Source organism: Larus michahellis, chromosome 3, assembly GCF_964199755.1.
Source record: "Larus michahellis chromosome 3, bLarMic1.1, whole genome shotgun sequence".
Taxonomy (NCBI): Eukaryota; Metazoa; Chordata; class Aves; order Charadriiformes; family Laridae; genus Larus; species Larus michahellis.
The window spans coordinates 49030009-49055477 of record NC_133898.1 but is presented as its reverse complement, the minus strand read 5'-3'; the positions used below and the strand labels follow the sequence as shown (position 1 = coordinate 49055477).

The 25469-nt window shown below is 38.7% G+C and overlaps 1 protein-coding gene across 1 annotated transcript in view; it reads right to left on the bottom strand.

Moving 5' to 3' along the window:
- NID1 (nidogen 1) overlaps positions 1-25469 on the bottom strand; it is a 48256-nt gene that overhangs the window by 19779 nt on the left and 3008 nt on the right. The window contains exons 2-12 of the mRNA XM_074580065.1: positions 20593-20892; positions 19137-19366; positions 18142-18569; positions 16873-17022; positions 15430-15681; positions 14120-14320; positions 12055-12300; positions 10957-11100; positions 9747-9875; positions 6425-6568; positions 5589-5711 (exon numbers count right to left, since the gene is read on the bottom strand). Coding sequence (XP_074436166.1) covers positions 5589-5711; positions 6425-6568; positions 9747-9875; positions 10957-11100; positions 12055-12300; positions 14120-14320; positions 15430-15681; positions 16873-17022; positions 18142-18569; positions 19137-19366; positions 20593-20892 — 2347 coding nt within the window. The remainder of the gene's footprint in view (positions 1-5588; positions 5712-6424; positions 6569-9746; positions 9876-10956; positions 11101-12054; positions 12301-14119; positions 14321-15429; positions 15682-16872; positions 17023-18141; positions 18570-19136; positions 19367-20592; positions 20893-25469) is intronic.

Here is a 25469-nt window from a genome sequence, read left to right as displayed (position 1 = left end):
GAAACTCACATTTGAAAGTCAAGTCAAATGATCAGTTCAATGATGAGAAAAATGGCATGCACTAGCATTAGTTCATACTGTCAGAGATGGAACAAACAGTGAGAGCAAGACCTGGGTAATCTTCAGTGGTGCAGGAAAGTGGACTTGGCAACAGCCTTTTATTAACAGCAAGATCAAGTTTCAGTATTTTTCTGTATCGATGTTTAAACATTACTGATTAGCATTTGTTATAAAACTGAGTAAAAATCCATTTTCAGTGAGTTTTGATGCAGTTGATGTTTGGCTGATGAAGGTAACACATTGATCAAGTAACTTTGTGTTTCCCTGGGCACTCCACTTGTGCCCACAGGACATTATTACTTTCAAAACAAAGCACCATACTGTGGGCTACCTTAATTTGATAAATGATTAAAACCTGAATTACATGAGTCGGTGGGCAAACATCATGAAGTAGTAGTATTTCTATTAAGTTCCCATATTACTTAGTTGTAAATGTCCTTATTAAGAAATTTAATTCCTTCGTTAGGATTCCTGAGGAAAATATACAACCACAGGTTGCATCATTTGTGAAGAGAAACAGGCCACAAAACATGAGAAAGACAGGACCTCATCACTAGGTAAACTGAGCTCATTAAAGTCAACAAGTAGATTCACACAGTCAAATGGAAAGTTATACTTCTTGGAATACACTGTGTAGACCAGCCTCTAAAGATAGACTCATCTTAGAAACCAGAACAAAAAAAAAAAACACAAAAAAAAAACAAAAAAAAGAAAGCTATCAGCAGATCATAGATATCAGCAGATAACTGCGAGCAGATAAGCTGCCAACACCCAGCTCAGTGCTGTAGGGATTGTGAGGGGTTATAAATAAGAATTCAGCACATGCACAAGGAACATCACACAGGTATAGAGAAGCAATGTGGGATTGGGGAGATTATTCAGAGAATACTGGGTCCAACTCCAGTAACCACAGTTCAAAAGGATAGTGAAAAATCGAACCAGTGTACCTAAAAGAGGTCCTAAGAGAGAAGCTGTAGTGCAGAGCAGAGATTAAAGGCCTGATGAAGAATTCATGTTCCATGGACCACAGTACACACAAATCAGACTAGATAGAATGATGCATCCTGAACTCAAACTAAATGTATACCCTTCCTCAGAAAAAATAAATTTGTATTTGATGTTTTAAACATATTTTTTTTCACTTGTTTCATAAACTACCAGTAGCAATCTGGAATTTAAAAGTCACTGAAATATATCATGGAACTTGAAAAAATGAAATGGAAATAGGATGGATATGGAAAGCGGGCCAGATGAAAAACATACACATACACATTTCCCACATAAGCAAAGAAACAAACAGAATAGGGAAAAACAAACAAAGAAACAACAAAACAAAATAAAAACAAACAAACAACCTAAAGCCATATACAAACATTCAAAGTCTTTTTTGCTCATAAAGGAAAGTTCTTGCAGCAGTACTGCAGAAAATAATTTATGGACTTTTCCAAAAGAAGATGGAGGCTGAGAAAACAGGATGAGAAACATGGACTTCTTCCCATCCATTTTGCAGGGGGGATTACAGTCTGATACACTAAACCAAATTCAATTAGTTCTGCCATAGCATTCACAAATTTTTAAAGATCTACTCAAACAGGTTTTCATTCACAAGCTAAAGACAGAAGTGATTTAAAACTCTGTCCGGAATCAGTATGTAATCAGAGAGTGCTTTTTAATTTCCTATGAGGATCACTTTATTCTCCACATATCACAAGGAGTTATACCGACATTTTTAATTGCTGTTCTCAGACATTGCCAAAAAAGAAGAGGAAAAAACCCAAAACAAAATAACACTTCCCTTTGTCCCCTCATTTTCCTTTGTAATCCTTTACTTACAGTGTTGCCCTGTTAAGTGCATTTCTCATGTGAAACAAATTGTATACAGAGGACCAGAGAAGGGCTCTTAACAGTCAGATCCCTAGTTCCAAGAATCTAGATTTGTTTCTGTTTAGTAAACAGCGTCTGGGGTCTGCAGGGGTTGAAACGCTCAGACATCTGGTTTTTTGAAATGGAAAAATGAAGCGTGAGGAAATAATGAAGTACAGACTTTTCTTAATAGCTGTGAGCAGTGGGACATTCCAGCATCATTAACTCTTTCATTAGCCTGCTGGTTCACTCCTACAGACATTCCCTTGTGTGTAACTCAAATCCATCGTACTTGATAGTCTACTGGTTTCAAGAGTTGCCATTCAGCAGTGGTAAGATTCAACAGTAGGTTTTATATAATAATAAAGACACGAAACAAGTAAGCAATTGTGCACATGGATTGGAAAAGGGTACAGCAAAAAGAACTGAGTATTTGGATGAATGAAACTTTCCATGCTATTATCAACCAGGAAAGACTTCAGTGACTTGAGTGAGGCTAATTAGATCAAAACCTTAGTGGGTAAAAAGGGGAAGAAAGGGTCTCTAATTACAACTGAATACAATACAGCCTCATCTGGAACCTCCACTCTGAAGCAACTTACTTTACAGATTGGGTGCTAAAGTAAACTAAGTTGCTTTTTACTAGGCTTCAGAAAGCGTATTTTGATTCTATCTCCTGGCAACGATTAACTGTTGGATATATCCATTTTAAAAGTACTAAAGCTTTAGCAACAGATGACAACCCAAGGGCAGCTATTGTTCTATTAACTCCCTTAAGAAGGGAGGAGTAGCTAAGTTTGTTGTAAATGCTGCCATTGCTGCAGACTAGCAGAGCATTACATATACTCTGTACTTCAGTCAGGATTCAGCAAAAGTGAGACTGATCTACACAGATTTTTTTTTCTGCTCAGAGCATTTCACAAGCAGAACCAAATGCTACAATTGTTTCTAAAGCACGTCTTTCTACCGATAATACAAAAGAGCATGAAAAAAAAATAAATCAGAGAGGCATACATGAAGATTCACAAAACCCGGCAAATCCCCACCTGCTAAAACAGCAGATACAACAAAACTCTCCAAAGTATTTTGTTACTACCGTTAAAGCTGTGACATGGAAAGATCCCCATTCAAGATACAATTGTATTGAGTATGGAAAGTCAAGAAGTGTACCGGATAAGCAGCAAAAAATGACATAAAGCTACAATAAAATAGTACACTGTGCTTAGCAGTTTAGTATACACACTAACCACTGCATGTGCGTGCTGGTTTTGGCTGGGACAGAGTTAATTTTTTCATAGTAGCTTGTATGAGGGTACATTTTGCATTTGTGCTGAAAACAGTGTTGATAACACAGGGATGTTCTTGTTATTGCTGAGCAGTGCTTACACAGAGTCAAGGCCTTTTCTGCTTCTCACACCACCCTACCAGTGAGTAGGCTGGGGGTGCACAAGAAGTTGGGAGGGGACACAGCTGGAACAGTTTACCCAACTGACCAAAAGGATATTCCATACCATATGATGTCATGCTCAGCATATAAAGCTGGGGGAGGAAGGAGGATGAGGGAGAACGGTCAGAGTTATGGCATTTGTCTTCCCAAGTAACCGTTAGGTATGATGGAGCCCTGATTTCCTGGAGATGGCTGAACACCTGTCTGCTGATGAGAAGTGGTGAATGAATTCCTTGTTTTGCTTTTCTTGCATGCGCAGCTTTTGCTTTACCTAGTAAACTGTCTTTATCTCAATCCATGAGTTTTCTCACTTTTTCTCTTCTGATTCTCTGCCCTATCCTGCTGAGGGAGAGTGAGTGAGCAGCTGTGTGATGCTTAGTTGCCAGCTGGGGTTATATCATGACAATGTGAAAAGGTGTTGCTTTCAACAAAAGAACCCCACTTAGATATGCTATCGCATATACTCCAAAGAAATTAATTGCGTCCTGGTAACAAAGTTGAATTCAAGTATCAGTCTAACAAACTACCTGTTTCAGCTACAAAGGGGATGTGCCAGACATGACAGCAATATTTCTGCTAACTATTCCTGAAGAACTGTAAGCTTTAAGGTTCGATTTTGCTGCAAGTTATTCACATCAAGTTTCTCCCTTAGGAGGAATAGTCCTGGTTTTATCAGCTGGTTGGTTAGCTAAATATTTTGACACAGGTCAGAAACACTAGGTAGTTCTTCATTCATCTGACATTGAAATGACAATATACATGAGCAGTCATGCAAGGAAAATCAGTTAAAAATAGTATTGAAAGACTGACAAAGTGCCAAAAGCTAGGGCTTCAGAATTAAACACTGCAAAACCTCCTACAATTTACCTGTGATAGAAAATTCTACAAGCACTGGCTGATCTGACATAACACATGTTGTTGAGCACACGATGAAGAATCATGTAAATATGATCTAAAACCAGAAAAAACCTTGTGATTTTTTTATGCTTTTCCTGTAAAAGATCCTTTGCCTTTTTATTTTAAGACGTGAGCGTCCAATTGTGAAAAAAAAAGAAAAAAGTCAGAACTTCGGAATTAGGGAATATAGTGGCAAAAGAAAAATATTAAGTTTCAGCAATGCATCAGGTAGTGATATTGTGCCATGTAGACAAGCATTTTTAAGCCAGCACATCCACTATTAAAAAAAACTAAAACACCCCAATTTTGAATCGTCAAATACTTTGGACATCATTAAGACCACAGTGCAGAAGCGGAATTATAAAGACCGCCTCCCTCCTCAGTCATATTCCTTCTTGCTTTCTTTTCCTTTGGCCCTACACCTTTCCTAGTCTTGGCTGCACAGTTTGTTTCTGTTTGTTGAGAGGTGCAGGGTCTTTTGCCTAACAGCAAGAATCTTAGAAGCAGGAGAATTGGGTTTGAATATACTCAGAAGTTAGGCTTTATTTCCTGGATGAAAGCATTCACCATTCTGCAAAACCTGAGTGCTGTCCCGTAGGTTTGACATGCTTTTGAATTAAAGTAACTGTAACAATGCTACTTTGTGTGTCAGTGTTCCTTACTTTCTTTTTTTCAAGCATACCTTCAAGATCAGGAGTTTCATACTTGAAGGGCAAAACTACAATCAAAGAAAAGAAGTGGGGGAGGGCGAAGAGCTTTCTGCTAAATAGAGAACAAACTGGGTAAATACAGAAACAACTAAGTGCTAGTTAGAAACAGGGATTAGTCTTTCTGGACTCTTGCCAGCTATACGTGGCATGTAGGTATCTAGATCTCACCAAAGACAGCAGTGAAGGTACTGTGGTCTCATGCTTCACTTTTCTCCTGTAATTGTAATCCTGTAATCATTTACATTGACAACAGTTCCAGATGTTTTATGATAAATGACTAGTGTTTATGCAAACCAAATCAATCTGTGATCAAACCTTTACATAAAGAAACTTCAAAAGACAGTATCAGCTTGAGGCTGAGAACTGCTGAGGATAGAACAAACAAAACATAAAACAGGACATTGAACAGGATATCACGGAAAAGTGATAACAGTCAAGATACAGACTTTGATACAAGCTTGGTGAGGGTCGAAACTTGAAAGACTTGAGAAAGAATAAAGACCTTAATAAGACAATACACAACCTATTACAGAGAGAAACCAAGTTAACACATATTCTCCAATTCCTAAATTATGTTTCTGGTGCAACTTTCAAGAACTATAAAATTTTACCTCCTAACACACACCGGAAACCGTCACCACGATAACCTGCCTTACACTGGCAGCTGAACGACCCAGGGGTGTTGTAGCAGAAAGCATCTGGATGACAGTGGCCCTGTTGACATTCATCTACATCTGTAAAAGAAAAGATCAGTCTCAGGTAAGTGTTCCTCCTGACAGACAAATCAGAGTGATGAATTACAATGCAAACCCACTATATTAGTTTTGGGCACCTATTTTGGGATATCTGATTAGAATTAGAGACTATACAGAAATGTAATGGGAAAAAAAAAGCATGCGTGTATTTTAGGTTCTGACTCCCAGCAAATCTGCTATTCCGATGGGTAACCAGCATTGTTAACTCGCACAGTATTTTAGAAATATATGCCTATGTTTCTCAAGGAAAAGACTTAACACATCAAGAGAAGAAGGATTTGGCCAGCAAGGTTTCTAACATGTAGTTAGGTAAAGTTGCTCCCCACTGTGCTCCAAATGACATGAAATGGAATATAACTTTTTTTACATAGTCTGAGCATCATGTGTCACCGCCTTAGAAATATAAATCAATACAGTGCAAACAGTTCCAGCAAATGAAGATCTGGTCTGCTAATTACAACTACTGCAATTTTTGCATTTACCTCATCTTGGACCTTCTGTAGCTCGAATATTGAAGAGCGAATTCAAAAGTGAGGGGAGGAACAGACAAAAGCTTAATGCAATGCCTGCCTGAGGGACTTAAACTATGCCATTTCCTACTTTAAATCACAAGTAACTATAGGACATTGCAATGATCAGCGAAGTTGTGCAATAAAGAGTATAAAAACCCCACAAGAAGTGGTGTTACCCACCCTCACAGGCACGCCCATCTCCAGAGAAGCCAGGGAGGCATGTGCAGATGTAGGCAGACCCTCCAGTGTACACACACTGAGCACGCTGAGGAATGTCACAGTTGTGTGTGCCTGTCTGGCAATGGTTTACGACGTACTCAACAGCTGCAGGTTAGATGTACAACAGAGGTGATGAAAATTTGAATTTTTCTCTGCAAAGTCTAAAGCTCATAATAAGTTTATAGGAAGAGAAGGACAGCTGTGAAAGCATACAGAAGAGAAAGAAACAAGGAAACTGAGTTTTTCATTTTGGGGGTTGTTTTTTTTTGCCAAGACCTCCCTTTTCACTGGTGTTATATCTTCTTCTTAATGTTTTACAAGGAACTGATTGTTCTCAGCACCTCACAAATGTTTGTTAATATAGAACAGGGCAGAAAGGCTACCACAGTGACAGATTCTAATAGCCATGACAGTTTTATTTATAAAAAGAGGTCCTGGATGAAGGAATGTAAGGCATCTCACAGAGGTATCTCACATGCTAGCTAAGTGGCCAGTTCACTGCACTGGGAATTATTAGATATCCCGCTGCGCTAGCCTAGCACTGACCCAGGGCTGTCGCCACTTGGCAACAGATAGGAGCTGTGACTCAATTGTAAGATAAACACATTTGTCAACTATTGGAGAGATTTTTGACCAACTGTGGAAGCTGGGACCAGTCCTGCAGTTTTTCATAACTTTCTCATTGTTGACAGCAGTGACTCCAAAGGCATTGCACTGCTTCACACACAGATTGTTTCAGGCAGTCGTTGGATCCCTGCCTATGCTTACCTGTTACGTCAGAGAAGAAAGGTATTTAAAATCGGAAGAGGCAAAATACTACAAAAATGCTGTGCCTCAAAACAGATGAGTTTGCAGTGTGTACAAGTAGGAACAGGCTTCCAGCTGCTGTAACAGAGAGTCCACTGAGGCTTTCTTTATGCAGTTCTTACAAGGAGTTGACAGGTGACCAAGATGAGACTCTACAATGTTCCTTTCACCATATTACACAGATGGAAACTACCAGAGTATCAGCAGAGAAATAATAAAAATCTGCCATCAGAGCCAGATCTGAAAACAGCCGTTTTTTCCATTTCTCTGGAGGACATGACATCATTGTTAGGATCATTTATATCTGTTCTGCTTGATGAAGTTTTAGATTACAAAAGAACCTATTCAGAACCGCTTTATAAATGCATAAGATTTGAAGTTGGAGCTCAAAGGGAGTCCCCAAGTCCTCCTATTCCTCAGCCTAGAAATAGGAGAACAGGATTTATTTACATCTCTCTTCTAAAGCTATCCAGTGAGTCACAGAGCTGGTATGAAAAAGCTGCAGTTCCAGAAAAGCTGAGTCAGAGCTGGTATCACAGAGCAAGCTGTAAAATCACGAAGAGGATAGCTGTTGCCCTTTCTGGGGTCCAGGTTGCCTGTGGGTAATAAAACCCTCCACTGTGGAAAGGGGAACAAGATTACCATGACATTTATTGGGAAACTAGAGTTCATCTTCACTCTCTTCAGTCTTATGGATGCAAAGTTTGGTTTTGATTAAAGGAAGGGATCAAAATGAAGTCCTTCAAGCTGGGCAAGAAATTACTTAGCATTTGTTAGAAGTGCGACACATCAGCTTCATGGGAAACTGGTAGAGCGAAGCCAGAGAGGTCATGGCTGGAGGGAAGGACATTCCCTTTCAGGTCCAAGTGATATAAGGGCAGTGGTGGATATAATGGGAAGAACATAAAGCTGCGCTTCTACATCTCACCCTATTCCTTTCAGTGTCCTGGTAGAAGTAGTTGCTTTTTCCCAACTGTTCTGCAACAAAGGGGAGACTTGGGGTGCACTGTGAGCAGACATGGATAGTAATTCTTACTGGAGGAGAGAAATGGGGCTCATGATGGAATGTTATACACAGCATGCAAAGTCACACTCTTAAGGGAAGTAACGCAACTTCCTGCTGTAAGATGAAGGCTCCTCAGTTCTTAGCTGAATAGCTGTCTTGGCTATATTGAGGAAAGACCTGAATACATTAGCTGATCACAGGGTGACCAAGCTTCCACCACAAAGCAGCCACAACAGAAGCAAACGTAATCCTCAGCTGTTATCAGTTATTTCTAAAAAGAAACAGTAACTGGTCCAACTGTACTGGAAGAGTGTGTACAGGTTTTGTCAGTACAGAATTACTGTTAGGTTGCAAACAAAGAAAAAAATTCTAAAAATTAAAAAAAAATTCAAAAAACCAACAAAATATGAATACTTAAACCTATATCCTATCCTGACGGTTGCAGCTATAGCAGTAATTACCCCTTTTCTGTCTGCCATTTGTAGATTTTTTTATTTAGCTTTTGATATTTGCAATATAAGTGACATCCAAAAGAATCAACTTAATGTTCTCGAGGTTAAAGCTCATAGTTTTTCTTTCTAAATGGAAAATTCATTTTCAATACACATCCCACACAATCAATTTTGCCAGCTACCAAATAGAATTTCTACAACTTTAGTGAAAAACAGAACAAGCAGGAAAAAACAACCCTCAGTAGGGCAAGTACAGATTAAGTCAGGCGTCCTTCAGAAAACAGTTTTTAAATTACATAAAAATAACTAATTCAGTGACAACTACTGAAATTGAAGTTTTAATGGTCCATTAACAAATGAGGTAGATTTCCTGCAAATCTCGAAGATTTTATCAGTGAAATGATTTCTATCTACAACTCTTTTTCAGCATGATTAACTATCACTTAAGGATAAGTCTGCAATAGCTAAGACACACTGGTTTAGATCTGTGCACCACCTTGTCCAAGTGATGAATTTGTACCTACAATCTAATCTGTTAAATCTAATTCTGGATTAGATATAATGAAGAAACAAAACCTAAAACCCCCAAAAGCCAAAAGCACAGGATTACAGAAAATGCAGAAAAAGTCCTACTTCATCTTGAAAGTGAGAGGCTGTGAAATAACAACAAATTAATAACTACTCACTTTATTTTTTCTTCTTTTACAAATTTCAATTTTACTTCCATGTGAAATCTACAGCTAAATAATGGTACAGAAAGGACAGAAACATTCAATAATTATTTCCACTTTCTATTTGGAAACATTCTGAATGGGAAGATTTTATGAGATGAAAAGAAAGTACTTCAGGCACCTTCTTCTGTTACCTAGTGGATTGTAATCAATAACTGCAGCATGAACTCCTACATTCAATTCACATTAGAAGTCAGTGCAGATCCTAGGAGCTTTGTTTTCTGTCTCTGAGATGAATCACAGCCTGAAAGCTGGTGGTCAGCGCTTTTAAGAAAGATGAAACTCACCAACACAAGTCCGCCCATCTGCTGCAAACTGGTATCCTTCAACACACTCACAGCGGTAGGTTCCCGGCTGGTTATTGCAGACTGCATTGCTGCCACATAGAGCTGGTTGCTCTGAACATTCATCAACATCTAGAATATTATAAGGATTTCAGTTTTTAGAAAGATGCTTTTAATACTGATGTCAGAAAAACAGAAACTGTGCAGCTGTTGAATAATAGCATGCTTGCATATTTAAACAATCTTGGATACACCATACCTCTTAAGGGATCACAGTAACCTGAAAATAAGCTTTCAGGTAACTGTGTCCACAGCTAATCTGCGCCAAAAAAAACCCAGAACAGGTTCTATAATGGAGTAATAAGGGGAAGCGACAGGAAATCAGAGAGGAAGGAGGAGCCACTGAGAAAAGGAAAAGGCAACCTACAAGTTGATGAGAAGCAGTCATGACTACTGGGGGAGTATGAACTTTAGGAAAGACTTCCTATTTCCTTATCCATATACATCTTTAATCCACTGCTGCTCAACTCACAGCACCAGAGGACTGGGAGGAACAGTGTGATGCTGGTTTCATTTGGAAGTTGATTTAAGGGTTGGAGTGGGAGGAGGGTTCTGTTTTGTTTGGGTTTTTTTTATTAAAAAACCAACTCAGTTAACTAATAGGGATGATGCATATTTCATTAATACAGACCTTCACCTCTTGAAAACAAGTATTTGTGCCCAAACACATTAAGAATACAGACCTGGGAAATAAAAATTTCCTTGAACAGAAGGGATTTTCAAAGCAGATCTTGAAAAAATTTATGATTTCAATGGGTTCCACGTATCGCTGCTCTATATGCACGTGCATATGCCATTCCTCATCTCCCTCAAGAACTTTTAACCTAGTTGACTCATTTTAACCAGAACTTGCATTATAGTAAATTTCTCACAGCTAAATTCCCCACAGGTTTTATGAAAAGATGAACTGAGTAGGAAAGATGCTTTGTAAGCTAGCAAAGCATACCCAAATTTGACCCTTCAAGACAGTCAAACTTGTTTACTTTGATTATTGAGATATGTCAGCTACCCCAGCATCCCTTTAACCTATCTTTCCCAAAACCAGCCTCAGGACAGTTCATTTCGCTGGAATGGCTAGTCCTGCAGGTCAATACATTCCAATCAAAACAAATTCTACATTAGCTGGCATTTTGTAATGAAAGTTTTCTGATACCATAACAAACGTTTCCATCTCCACGGAAGCCAATCGAACATTCGCACAAGAAACGATTTCCAGATCCTGCACGACATATTGCATTGGTGTCACAGTTATGGGTTCCAGTGTAGCAAGGATTCCGATTAATATCAGCAGAACCATCTGACAAGAGAAACCATATTTAGCCATGACAACTCTATCCAAGTAATGGCATTCAGATAAGGCCCAGAAGGAGGTTGCTTTTAGTGCACATGAAACAAAGAAAGAGAATGCTTTCTGCACCAGGAAGAAGGGGACTTGCAGGTGATATGGAGGACATGAATCTCAGACATGGCAATAGCACCTGTATTCCTTGTTACTTGTGCAAAGGACTGATGAGTTAAAAAACAGACAAGCCACAAAAAACTGTCTAAAGAGCAAGACTGACAAAGATAATGCAACTTCCAGCCACTGACATTACACTCAAAATGCAATTCCTAACAGCTTGGTTTGTTCATTTTAAGTAGTAAAACTTTATCTCTGTAACAAACAAAAGTGAGCAGTCTTTTCTTGTACTCATCTGGTGTGCATTTTCAAATTGATCCTTTGCTTTTTTTTATTTTAGTGCAAGCAGACAAAGTTGGACAGCTGATCCAAAAAAATATACTTCATAGGCTGCCAACCTTCCAAAGACAAAATGCCATGTTTCAAGATAAATTACAGAAACTAGCTGTTTCAATGGCAAATCTGATTCGCCTCTTTTGCCCTTTGTTCTGACATTACAAAAAAAATCATTAATAGAGGAACAATAAATTAGGTAAAGATAAATGATACACTCCACGTATCTCAGTAGCAATAGATTCAAGGCGGTATGGAGATTATTTCAAGGAATTAGACACAAACTCCACTGAATTTCAAAAGGAGATAATAACTTAAATACTCCTCCCCAAGTGAAAAAAAAAAATTTCAACAGTCCCATTTCTCTTCTTAATTGATGGACCTGGACTTCTACTGACTAATGCAATGAATTAATATAACTCATTAATTTAACCCAGCTAGGGCAGGCTAAAACCATATAGAAGCCTGCTCTAAATTACTCACAAAAGTGAAAAAGAAAGATTTCCAATTCATACATACCACTGATGGGGCCAATGGAATTACTCATAGCGTATCGCAGAATCTGCTCATCTCGGTTGTACAGGACAAACACACTGTCCACTGAGAGCTGCTGAGTAGCAGAAGCAGCATGGTGAGAGTCATCATGAATACATTCATCAAACGAGATGGTCTGTCGCCACTGATAGGCGCCCGTGTACGTGGAAGCAACCCCATCCCTTTCTGGCTCTGTCACTGTGTACTCCCTGGTGGACGATGAAGTGATCACTGCAACATGGCAACAAACACGCTGATCAGAACAGAGAGCAAAAATACGCTGCTCAATGTTTTCTGTAGACTTGGGATACAAGCTGAGTAGTGTAGAAATTTCAAAGGCAAGAAGCTATAAAAGTGGATGTATTTCCAGGCATTTGACTAGGCTTACTCTGTTCTCAGATATCATCGCCTTGAGGAATGAGTCATGTAATTTCTCTTGACATATTTTAAAAATTTAACTTTACTTTGTGGGTCACCAGGTAAAGAAAGGGAAATTCAACTCAAAAAACTCATAAGTTTCTTTAGATGAATTTACATAACGGATCTATAAGCTAAGAAGGGCAAGAGCCACCTCACCAGCACCAAACTACACGTGCTTTTAGTTCATTGTAGTCTATTGGCCTTGGATTTTGACAGAGTCCTGAAGAAGATGCATGTCTGAGAGCTTTTATATGCTTCACAACAGTTTTCTACATTGTGAAAAATTGTGACCAAAACTCTTCAAAGCAGATCTGGGCTTGCAGTTCCTCCCACCAACAGAAAGCTCCTTAGAACTCCACTATTCTTCATATGGACACCAGAACAAAGCTGTACCAATCTACTTGCAACAGTTGGCAAAAGCTGGATTTCTGCTAAGTAATGGTCTATCACATATGCCATAAGACAGCAGAAGAATAACTATTTGAGTACTGGTAAATCAAATCCAGCCTGAAGGATGCCTCCTTCCAGCCCCTGACTTTTCCTCCATGGGTACAGCATTTCTGCTGAGAAGGCAGGTGTTCTGCAGAGCACACACTGCCCAAACAACTCCTCCAAAACTCTGAAGTTTTTCAGCACAAAGCAGAAGTTTCCTGCTGCTTCCAGCTCCATCTCCTCACAGTCCATAACAAGAGGCAAAGCAGAAAGAAGGGTTCATCACTGGCTACCAAAGCGAGACCTTAGCAGATATAAGTTAGTGATGATGCAACTACACCATTTTCAGCTATCTTTAGCAATCAAAGTGCGCCCTTGGAGCAAAGTGTACTCTCTCTAGTATTCATGTGCACCTGGGTGCACCCCAGGCTGCTTCCTCTTTGTTGCTCTTTTACAGCTGGGCTGGCTGGCCAGCAGCAACACTTCAACCTCACTTTGGTTTTGCTGTGTTGAAACACCCACAGTTTTATCCAGGAAAGCAAAAGAAGTTTCCCCTGTAAATAGTGAAATGGAGAACAACTCTCTACCAAATCTCAGAGCCTGAGATAAGGGAGAGAGAGAGAGAGGAAAGAAGTACTGAAGAGACAATGGAGAAACTGATAAGGGAATTAAAAGGCTCCTAATTTTCTGGTCAGTTGTTCAAATTCAGCTCAAATAATACTGACAAATTCTTGTTACTAACACAAGGCACAGTCATTGCAATGCAGTTTACATGATACATGCTGGTAAATAAATGGTTTGCACAGTTTCATCGGACAAGATGAAAGCCCACTTCATGACACAACCACAAAAACGTATACACCAGTACAGCTCCTACCAAGAGACTTGTGTGACTGCCATCATCAGTGTAAAGGCAGCCAATGGAAAGGGAAATTGAGAGCCTTTTGCAAACATCAGTTCAGAGAAAGATAAACTCATTTTGTTTTCAAAAAAAAGATTACAAATATTTGAATTGTCCCACTCAAAATCCACCTTCTTTTGGGACCTGTTCCTAAGAGGCAAAAAGCAACTTTCTATAAATCAAAGGGTCCTAAGTACTCTCACTAAGAAGGGAATAAAATAACATTTTTCAAATTGTCCTACTCTCTGCTCTGAGAAATGCATACTTTCTTATCATTTCGTTCTCCGGGAACCTTACCAGAACTAGAAGTGTGATAGAGTTCAGTGTATGGTTCTATATGGACTGATGCGCCAGACGGAATCTCAGGTATTCTGCCTTCCATTTCCGTGCTGATGGTAAGGTGACGATGCTCATCAATTCCACTGAATTTCTGCTTTATAGCCAGCTTCTCATTGTTGCCAAGAAAAGTTACTTCAGTTTGACGTGTAAACTCGCCACCTAAAGAAACAGTTATTAGTTAAACCACTTAACAGTGATTTCTGAATCCTTCTATTCAAAGTATTGCTTCTAGTAGATAAAATATAAATTACTATTTTCTGCAAGCTTTGATGCAGCATAATTGCTACTGTTTTGGATTTCTACAGAAATGACTTTCAGAGGTATGCTGATAATATCCTTGGATACTGCAAGGAAGCTATCTTTTATTAAGCACTGAATACACTAAACTGCAAGTAAGTCTGAAGAAGTAAGGTTTTTTTTAATTAAAAAAACAAAGTTCCAACAAAGCTAATAATAGTAGGCCTTATCCTGCCTATTAAAATGGCAAAGGAGATGCACATTTTAGAGGAAACCTCCATTAGGAATACAGTGAGTTAAAAAAAAAAAAAAAAAAAGAAAAAAATCAAGTACGCGTGTTTCCAAATCAAAATCACGTGAAACATACTTTGTAAATTCCAGAACAAACTTCAAACACATCAAATCCAAGAAAACCCCAAACCAAAAAAGTTATGTTCAACTAAATTCATAGTACAGGGCTGTAAAAGATAAAATTTTAAAAAGAAACATATGTTCTCCTAGAACAGATTGGATCTACAGCTTGAATTCATGTGCACAACCAACCAGATTTGGCCTCAGACTCTCATGAGAAGCTGTAACTGTGAACTGGGGTTTCCCTCAAATAAGTTAACAGAATCATTTGTGTCTCATGCAGGAATTGCTTCTGTTAAGGATTTCAGACCTTCATGAGATCAGGATTTCATTTATCTTTTGTACCATTAACATGTTAGACCTCTTGTAGATGTAGGGGCAGCTTTTCTCAGTAGCTCTGTACACTCTAGTACCAAAAAAATCAGATCCTTTTTAATAATCTCTTTCTTGCACAGGAACTGGCCAGCCATTCTTCTTTCTAACAGACTTACGTGCTTGTGCACCAACAGTAAATTAAAAAGCCAAATATCTATACATTGTAAACAAGAAAAATCGTGAGAAGTTTGATTACAAAGAAACAATTTGCAGCTCAGAATATTTTCATCCTATATTTCTTCTAAATACACAATTATTTTCTCTCAGGACAGAGGATTTGAACACTATTTTAATTTAAAAGTTACCAGTAATGCTGAATCCATTTTTATATCCTTGCTGTTCCACAGCAAACATCCATCCTATGATACCTCCAATAGAGGCAAGAGGCAGTAAGGAATACCCCAAAGTCTCTGGGATTGTGCTGATAGCAGTGTAGGCACGCCCTTGGTTCATCACAACATAGGAGTGGAGATCAGTGTTCTCAAATATAACTGGAATGGGGTTATTTCCTACAAAGATTCTTCCTTTGACCTTCCCGTTGACTCTCTGAGGAGAACCTGGCAAATCAATACAATGCATCAGAACAAAATGACTGTTCTCACATACTCTCCAAGGAACGTGTTCAGAGAGTTCGCTGTGTTCAAAGATACTAGTGTTGAAATAAATGGCAAACAAATGCTCACAGAATTCAAGGGACAGGAAACTGCCTACAAACAGTGTATTAATTTGCTTACGTACATACATATGTGCGTGCATGTGTGTGTGTTTTCATTATACAGATGACTAAGTGGCCAAGATTGCCTGAAGAGATGCCCTTTATCCTAAGTAACAATTTTGTCTGCATGGATAACTCCATAAACAGACTGAGATGTTACAGTCTCTCTGACAATAAGTGGCACACAGAAACTTCTTTTGAAGATCACGCTTCATACCAATACCTACTGGATGTAAATTTGTTCATCCCCTATTAGAAGACTAATACCATTAGGTGTTAGAATAAGAAGTCAATTATTCTATTTCTTGACTCAAAACAATTGACCATTTTAAGACTGTCCATGTTTTACAGAAGTGGCTACTTTGGATTGCTAGTTTTCTTCTGTATGTAGTTTCCCATGTGTAAATTCAAATTCCATTGTCATTAGATCCTTTTTTTCTTTCTCTAGAAAATTCAAGTTTATGAACTGAAAGCTATGTAGTGAATTTTGCTTTCCTGCCTCATAAAACACGAAGTCTGCAGTCAGCTATTTTAGTTGTTGAAATGCATCTATACTCTTGAGTCAAGTCACTATGAGGATTACAAATGTATACATAAGAAATTCCTTTATAGATTTTACACAGGAACGAAGTTTAAATGGGTATCTAACAAAAATCTGGCATATTAGCCCTATAGTGAAGAAGGTTAAGAGTCAGACAAAGAGGAGCCAAGCTCTTTAGTTTGATGATCAAAGTTAATTTGTTCCTCCCCTTTGAACTGTCCATTTCTAGAGTGGGGACCAAGTCAGATTATAACATGTTCATGACTAATTCTAGCAATAAACACTGGTAGTCATGTTAAAATGCATAATGCCTACAAGTGACCACCTAAAACAGTTTACTTCATTCAAAAAACCCACACCACTTTAGAAAGTATAGCTCTAAATATCACTGCAATGTATTGAAAGGTAAATCTTGCAAGAAGTATTTAACCACGTTGCCTCATTCAAGAATGAGTAACTGCTGCATATGTACCAAATTTTCAAAAAAGTTACCTTCTGCTACACATTGTTTGCCATTTCCTTTGTAACCCGGAATACAACTGCAACAAAATCCGTTGGGATAATCTTTGCAAATAGCATGAACAGAGCACTGGTGGCGGTTATTAGCACAGGTCTCTTGGACATCTGTGTGGTAGCGGAACACTGCAGAAAATAAGATCAGACGCTTAACACTTTGTGTAACTACTGTAGTATTCACATATCCCTGGTTTTGTTTAAAAATATCTCTAGACTAACTTGATTAGGTTTTTTTCATTTTCTCTTTAAGGAAAACAAACAATTGCAGCTGATTTTTGCTAACCTTGCAATATGCAAGTAACAGTCTACTATTTTGCAGAAAACATCAGGGCTTCAGATGTTAGAAAACTGTTCAATTCTACTGATTTCAGCAGATTTGTGTTAATACAGATCAGTTAAACTCTCTTGGTGAAACCAAATACACAATAATTGTAACCTGTCTTTGTTTCCAAACCAAAGCAAAACAGAGCCTTTCCAATCTCAGAACAAAACTCATCAGTACAGTACCCAGGACCATGCACCGATTGATGCACCCTGTCATCCTAAGTGGCTTACCCTAAATTTCATGGAGACAGTAATTCTCACATCTGCTTCAAGGAACAATTAACATCTGGGAAGTCAGTCACACTGACTTTTCTACAAACACTTCCTCAGAAGTTAGAATCCCTAATCCCACCCTTGTAAAACTTAAGGCCATGAAACCCTAGCCAACAATTTTTACAGCAGTTACTATTCCCAACCTTTGTTAAATCACCTGTATTCAGTAACGTATCTATGAAAGGAAATAAGCTAGGTTTCAGTAGAACTGATCATAAAATCCTTACCAGGAGCAGTCACTTAATGCAGCTACTAAACTTAAGATCATACCTTTAGCAGTAGTCCTGGACAAAAGAGAAGGGGAAATCTGTTGCTGCTAAGAATGTATCAGCTTTAGGAACACAATTATCCCGATACGAATCTCTCCTTAGGAGAGATTCAGGTTCCACAGACACAGAGTAAATGTGCTCTACTGTGAGCTTGACTGGAGCACCAGTTTACTAGACTGGCGAGATCCGAATCTGAGGTGACATCCAAGTTAACTACCTTGATGAATAACACAAATTTATTACACGTGTCCAGATTTTTACATATGAAGGTAGTGAGAACGGAACAGATTATTCCTTTAGTAGTTCGATTTCTTGCACACCTCTCTTTTTTTGCAGCTTATTCATCTTAGAAGCATCCAAGCTGTACAAAAGACCTTACCTATACCAGTTTCATCAAATTCTTCCACATCTATGACTTGGGGTTGCTGTGGGGGGAACTGCTGGACATGGAACTGGCGAGGTGGAGCTTTTGCTGTCGGGAAATCTTGATGACTATAAAAAGACTCAGTCGAAGGTGTTCCTGTTACGTCTTGGTATGAAGTCAGAAAGTCTTCTGCAGCTACCTGAGGAACACTGTACGTAACGTGGTGCTGATCCTCTTCTGTGCTGTCTGTACTACTGGTGACATACTGCTGTCTTATTTCAGTGGAGCCATAGTCTGACATAAATGGTTTTGAAGTCATCTCCTGGTCTTGTTCGTTGGACTCCAGGCTCTCCAAAACATTGTTGATCTTGGCAGGCACAATACTGTCAGATGAGCTACCAATCTCAAACACCCAGACACCCTGTATCCCAGCATTGCTGCTTCTGTCAAAGAGAAACACACACCAAATCAAAATGATCAAGGACAAATTGTGTGGTATTGCTACCCTACACAAAATGTTACCCTTCACTGAGAAATATCAAGACAAAACTGTCAAATTATCTTATCTACATAATTATCTACAGGTACAGTTTATTCAGCTATAAACACCCCTGACAGTTTGGATAGCATTTTTTCTCCACACCCAGAGCTCTCTTCTTGAGAGTTTCTAGCCTTCTTGTCTCCAAACTGATGGGAACAAAAGGAGATCTTTGAACCACAAAGATCTTGTGAACACTTACTAGAACCTTCTAAGTCATTCCCTTTCCTCCTTTTTCACTTTTTCTTTCAAAATAAAAACAGTTAAAGTCTTAAGTGGTCCTATTTTTAGAAGGGCTAAGTATACAGCAGCTCATACCAGTGACAATGGAACTATGGACTTTTGACAAATATTTCTCATGCAATGGCTAAAGGGATCTTATTTTTTCCCATTGACTCATGCCACAATTAAAAAAAACCCATGGAACTCCTTGTTGTTTTCTTGAGGAGTTTATACAAACTAAAAAGCATACCTGTGCAGGTTTCTAATGCTGTCTTCGTCATTAGCAATGACATTGTAGGATCCTGGCTTTTCCCAAAAGTAGTAATTTGTAGAGGCTTGACTAAAGCCAACCATAGCAGGGATCCTTCCATCATCATTCTTGGAGTATGTACTATAAAACTGCAAACTATCCTCTGGATAAAGGAAAATAGCATAGGAACTGGAGTCAGAAGAGGCTAAAACAGCCTGGAATGTGTTCCTCTGTGGAAAAAATTTAACATCCATTTACTCATGGAAAAATAATCAAGATAGACAACTGAATAACGTTTTTTTAAACACAAAGTCAAAATCCACATTTCCATCACACAAAATGCATAATGTACTTCCTAGGAGAAATCAGTATTATGCAAGCTTATGTCTTGCTACAGAATTTTTAACTTTAGCATGCATAAACACTAAAAAAGCAAGCATTATCAATGGTAAGTTAATCTGTTAGGAAATAGCCAGAGCAGCTGCCTAAAACATAACTATTCTGAGTTCTGTAACATGCATAGGATGCTATATCATCTCCTTAAAATAAAAAGACTGATATGCTAGACTACACAGAAAAAAAATCTGTAAACAGAATATTTAAAGAATAGTTCAAGTTTCACGTTACTGCAAGTGTCTTTTCCTGTAGCAACACTCCTACATACTGTAGGAAACAACAAGACATCAGCTATTCGTTGCTACCAGAGTGCAGAATCATTACTGTGAACACAATAGTTGTGTCAATTTAGGCATAAGAAATTAATCTTTGACAAAATAAGATTTACTAAGTTGTGGTAATGTTCTCAAGTTTAATATTCTGTGAGCAGGCTCATCAGCTGGGATAATTATGGTGCATAAAATTACATATCTTTGCAGGTTAGTACCTAACATGGTTTAAAAAGGGAAAAATAGTTTGCAAGCAATATAAAAAAATAACCTCTAACTGCTTCTTCATTCAATACTAGCTACAAAGCATGACCCTTTTGTGAATGCAAAGTCATCTGTCCAAAAGGGATTCATGGTCTGAAGTTCCTATTAGTCCATAGACCTACCAGATTTTGGGATAGGAATAGTTTGATGTCAAAATGACTTAAGAATCTGTAGAAAAATGCAAGCCAACTGGATTATATTATACAGAGGACAAGATACCCTATTATTTCAGTTACTGCCACATCACACGTAACGTTCAAAGTAAGAGTTGTCAGGGAATACAAAGAAATCATCTATGTGGATTAAAGCATTTTCTTTTGAATGAATAAAATACTGTAAAATAAAAATCAAGTAACAATTCTGGAAACTCCTATTTTGCATAGCCTTTTCAACAACAAAATATGTTCTTAACTGTACAGGACTCACTTAAACACAAAGGAATTCAAGCCTTCAAAACAACAGGTTCTGATGTTACATTTCAGCTGAACATGTGTCTAAGATGTCTTAAAGATCTGATTAACATTCACCTTTTCTTCCAAAGCTTGATGTTCTCCCGGTGCCTGGTAAGGACCCACGAGCTTCCAGGTAACAATGACAACACTGCTGGGATCAAAAGTAGTCCCGGGAAAACCTCTTTTGATATAGTCTGATGCAAGTTGCAAGACATCTGAGGATGAATCTTCTCTGTAATACACATTTCCACGTCCACCAGTTGTGTCCAGGTCAGCCATAAAAGGAGCAATAGCTCCAAAACTGACTGGGAACTGACCAAGATATTTTTCTTCACTTGAAGGTTCATTCACTGCAATAATCCCATTAGTGGCAACCTAATAAAAAGGTGAAAGTTGTAAAATAGATACTTTTCATATGTCTGTCTCCCACACCTATGTGCTCTAAATCACAGTATTTTCATTGCATTTCCAAAAGAAATTGAGTCAAAAGTCAGCCTTCTATTTGTAAAGTAACTGAGTTTTTCCAAGTTTTTGTTTTGTATCCAATGTCAGGAGTCCTGGGATTTCCGTTGCCCAAAACCAGAGGACTACTTTATGGATAGACCAATCTTTTTTCCCTAGATAAAGATTTTAGCTATTTAATTTTCAGATGCTTAGTGCCTCTTCTAACAAAGATATACATAACTACCACATTTCACAGGTTTCCAAGTCTTTCTTAGACCAAGAACCAGCACAACCCCCCTGTGAGTTCTGTGAAGAATTGTGTACAGACCCTCCCAGATGACCAAAAAGCCCTTCTCTCTTTTACCTGTTACCCTCACAAAGTCCAGTTTTGCAACAGCATGACTGGGGATGGGAAGGATGAAACAAGTATTTGCAACAGTTACTTTTTCAGTTAACCAGTGAGCTAGATTCTTACCACGTCTAAAGCAGAGTGCATTATAGAGAAGTTGTATCAAAGTCATAGCACACCCCCTGGGAATATGGACTTCTACCATGAAGGCAGAGGAGGATGCTTAATCTGGACAGTTTAGAAAGCTGCCCATTCCTAAGAAAGACTGCTGTCGATGAAAAAAAAAATGGGGGGGGGGAGGGAAGCGCAGAAGGGAGGAGAAACTGAACAGCTCTCTCTTGTGCCGCAGACACATGCCACTCACGACACAACAGGCTATGTCATTCCCATGAAAACCTGGTTAGGGCGTCAGGATGCAAGCGGGTCAGTTGAGCTTTCCTTGCTACTACAGCAGCGCCCCTGAAGCTGATAGAACTTCTGAGCAACAAACTAATCCACACATAGATGCCCCCACAAAAACCTGCTCTGTGCTTAAATATTTTAATAGCTTGAGTGAAAGTCTTCTGTGAAGATGTACAGATTTCTCTTTGCCTGGCCAGGACTGCTCTAATTTTCACTTCACTACAACCATTCTCCTAGTAACTTCTCTGCTACTGTGCAAGGTTGACTGCAACAAGCTGCTGCTCACTCTTAAGATATGCTGTGAGCACAGCTCCTGTACCGCAGGCTATAAAGGCAAGGAGACAGAATTTCTACAGTAGATATAGGCCACCCTGTAAATTCCCTTGCAGCTGAGTGCCCTGACACAGTCCTACGGAAAACTGGCTTTGTTACTTGAAAAGTAATTAGTAAGCGTTAACATATAGGTGAATCTCTTGGTCTGAAAATGCATATATACTGGCTCAGCAAGATTTAACTGGTCAGTGAGTCACTGCCAACCACCTTTGACTAAAAATGACATAAATGGATACATGCAGGTAGATGCCAGGGCATATCCAAGTGTGACAGCCAAACTCCCTTGGCAAACCGGAGTCGACTCACACACACACACAGAAGCAGCAAGCAAGACTATACGTGTCAGGTCTTGAGGGAACACATAAACTGCTCACACACAGCTTTTTGTCCTGAGCCCTTCTTCCAGACGTGTATGTCACTGTATGAATCAGACACATACAAATGTATTTCCAAGAGTTTGACTACCTGATAACAGGACACATCTGACTACCTGCAGGCACTCACCACTCTGGAGTTGCTGCCACACAGGCAGATGACTCAGAAAGGGACAGAGGTCCCAAAACTGGCACCACAAGCTATGAAACTAAAACTACAATCTCTCAGAGATTTATCTCACTCACAGGGATTCTTGCAAGTCCAAGAAGAACAAACTGCTGCTGGATCTTTTCATATGGTCAAGGTGTTCACAACGTTACAGAACATCTATGAATGTTTGGAAGAGGGTCAGAATGGCCACCGTGACTCAGACCACAAGGCCATCTAGCCCAGTTGCCAGTCCCCAACCATACCTGGTAGCTTACAGATTCAGCAGAACAAGAGAAGGACTTGCATGTACTCTTCCAACCAGCCTCCAACCACATTCAGCTCGAGGGACTCCCTGTGGTTTGACTGTTTATTCATCCTCAGTGGATCTCCTTCACATATTTGTTAAGTCTTCCCTTCAACACATATAAACTTTATGCATCCACAAAATCCCTTAAAAAGGAAATCCACAGATCTGTGACTCATACTCTGAGGTCTCCCCTACTTTTGTTTGTTTTCAGTCTGGCTCTCAGCTTCATTTGATGGCCCCTAGTTTTTGTATTTGAGATGTACAGTCAAATCCTGCCCGCTCTCTCCCCCTATGCAATTTCTTCTCCAGAATGAAGACCCCAAGCCTATTCATGTACTCCCTGTATAAGAGCTGTTCCCTGCCTCTGGTCATTCTCCTCTTCTCCAAATTTTAATTCCGCTTTTCTACTATATACATTTGGAAACAAGGAGGCCAGTACTACGTATATTCTTCAAGACACAAAGAAACTGTGGGCTGTGCAAGCCTGCCAGGGGTGTTGGCTACATACATCTTGGCAACATCCTTTAAACTCTGGACCACCATTACTACCACTATGTAGACCAAATCAGAAAAAGTGTAGTATGGGAACTTGTACTACAAATCACTCCTTCATACAGCACACACCTATACCTTGAACCCTCCTTTGGCTACCCAGGGGGTCAGAGCATGCCCCCTGCCACAGGCTAATGGACAGTCAGCTTGGTATATAACTGGATAATGGTTAGCAGGAACCATTAGCTGAATTTAACAAATAGTACATACAGTATATCAGAATTTACTTTAAAAATGGCTTGACATATGCTGACTGTATTGTCTGCAGATGTATAATTTCATTAGCTGCTACAGCGGAAAAACAGTAAAAAAGTTAAGATCATGTAAAAAATGGGAAGTTGGCTTTATGCATGAACATATATCTAAGATATATAAGCAGTATATAATCTGCACAAGCATGATGGGAATTCAGGTCATGTTAGAAAGGGTGGGAGAAGCTGCATATTGTGATTTTTTTTTTCCTTTAATCATTTTTAACTTAACAGTGGCTATTGATCTTAAGGTGAAATATGAATTTTAGGAACACAGGACTAAAAAGATAGCATGGGTTAGCCCAGTGTAGACCCTGCAGTTGCAGGCAGATGTGCAACAGAGATCTCATTCAGAAAGGTTCCCAGAACTTCTATAACATCTGTACACTAGAAAATGCCTCATATTCCTCTAAAGCAAAGCTAAAATTTACCCTAAAAATGAAAAGCCACCAATTATACTACACCACTGGATTTCAGTAGGGAGTATGGTGGGCATTAAGACATTTTAGCAATGAGACGCGCTCTACCTTTCAAGTAATAGATTTAGAGTAAATTAAAAGGTTTGCCCTTCCTTCTCCTTGCTTATGCATTTTGTACACAAGCACCCCTACTCCCACTCCAAATCCTCTTGTGAGAGATGACTGGTGTTTGAAGTATTTTAAACAAATTCCATGCTCTTCATCAGATTTGGTGTGTGCAGACTTTGCGGCTGCATGGTCCGCCATTTATGGCGGAGATTAAAATAACATTAAGAGAAAATACAGTCAGGACTAGTTAATACTACAGAACAAAGTAGATACCAGGAGAAATGACCTACCATTTGGCCTTCCTCTTTTCACCTATTAGGGGCATGCTTCTGACTATTAATTTCCTATCTTTCTAAAAGCTTAAATGCAACAAATATTTTGATTAAGGAGATGCAAAAATGCCAACCCCATTTTAATTTGTTTGTAGTTTATAAATGAGATAGATAGTTCAATTTTAAATCTTAAGAGACTGTTTGATTGCAAGTACTCTATCACCCAGAAAACATTTGCAAGCCATTAAATGAAAATAAATACACAAACTGCTCACTTTGTGAAGAGATTTTTAGTGTAGAGAAAGAACATAAACAGAAAAAATGGGTTTAATTTTCAGATTTAAGAATACATTTATATTGACAAAGATGGTGAATAGTACGATTTAACTTCACCCTGTTCTTTTTAAGGTCACACAGCCAAAATAAGGAGAAGTAATTTAGGGTGAGTACTGGGTGTCATTAAAGTATCGTTCCTGTCAAAAGGGAAAGAGAAAAAAAAAAAAAAAGCCTCAGGTGGGCGTTGTCTAAAGACCAGCTGTACTGTACATCTTTCCTTTTAGGGTATAATAGTATTTAACTTGACAGGAACTAACACAAATTTATTTTTAGCATGTTAAACTTCTGGATTACACACATAGTTAACATACATTTGTGGCTTGTAGCAGAACAAATCACACATGCTCTATTACGGGTCCACCCTGAAAAAACAAGTGAGGAGAAGGAAGTACAAAGTACTTCTATTGAAAGAAAAAGCGTAGCTGTGTATAACAAAAATTAAAGTTTCCAACAAATTAGGTATTTTCCCCTGTTCAATTACTAGGCATTTTGAGGACTTGAATATTTCTGAGTAAGAGAGTTTAGAAAAATTGAATTTATTTGTATAATGAAGTGCCAGTTGACTTAAAGCAGTAAAATTTTCTAATATAAACATGATCAACTATTAATTTAGGAAGTTAATAAAAGTAACAATTAACAAATTGATCCAAGCTC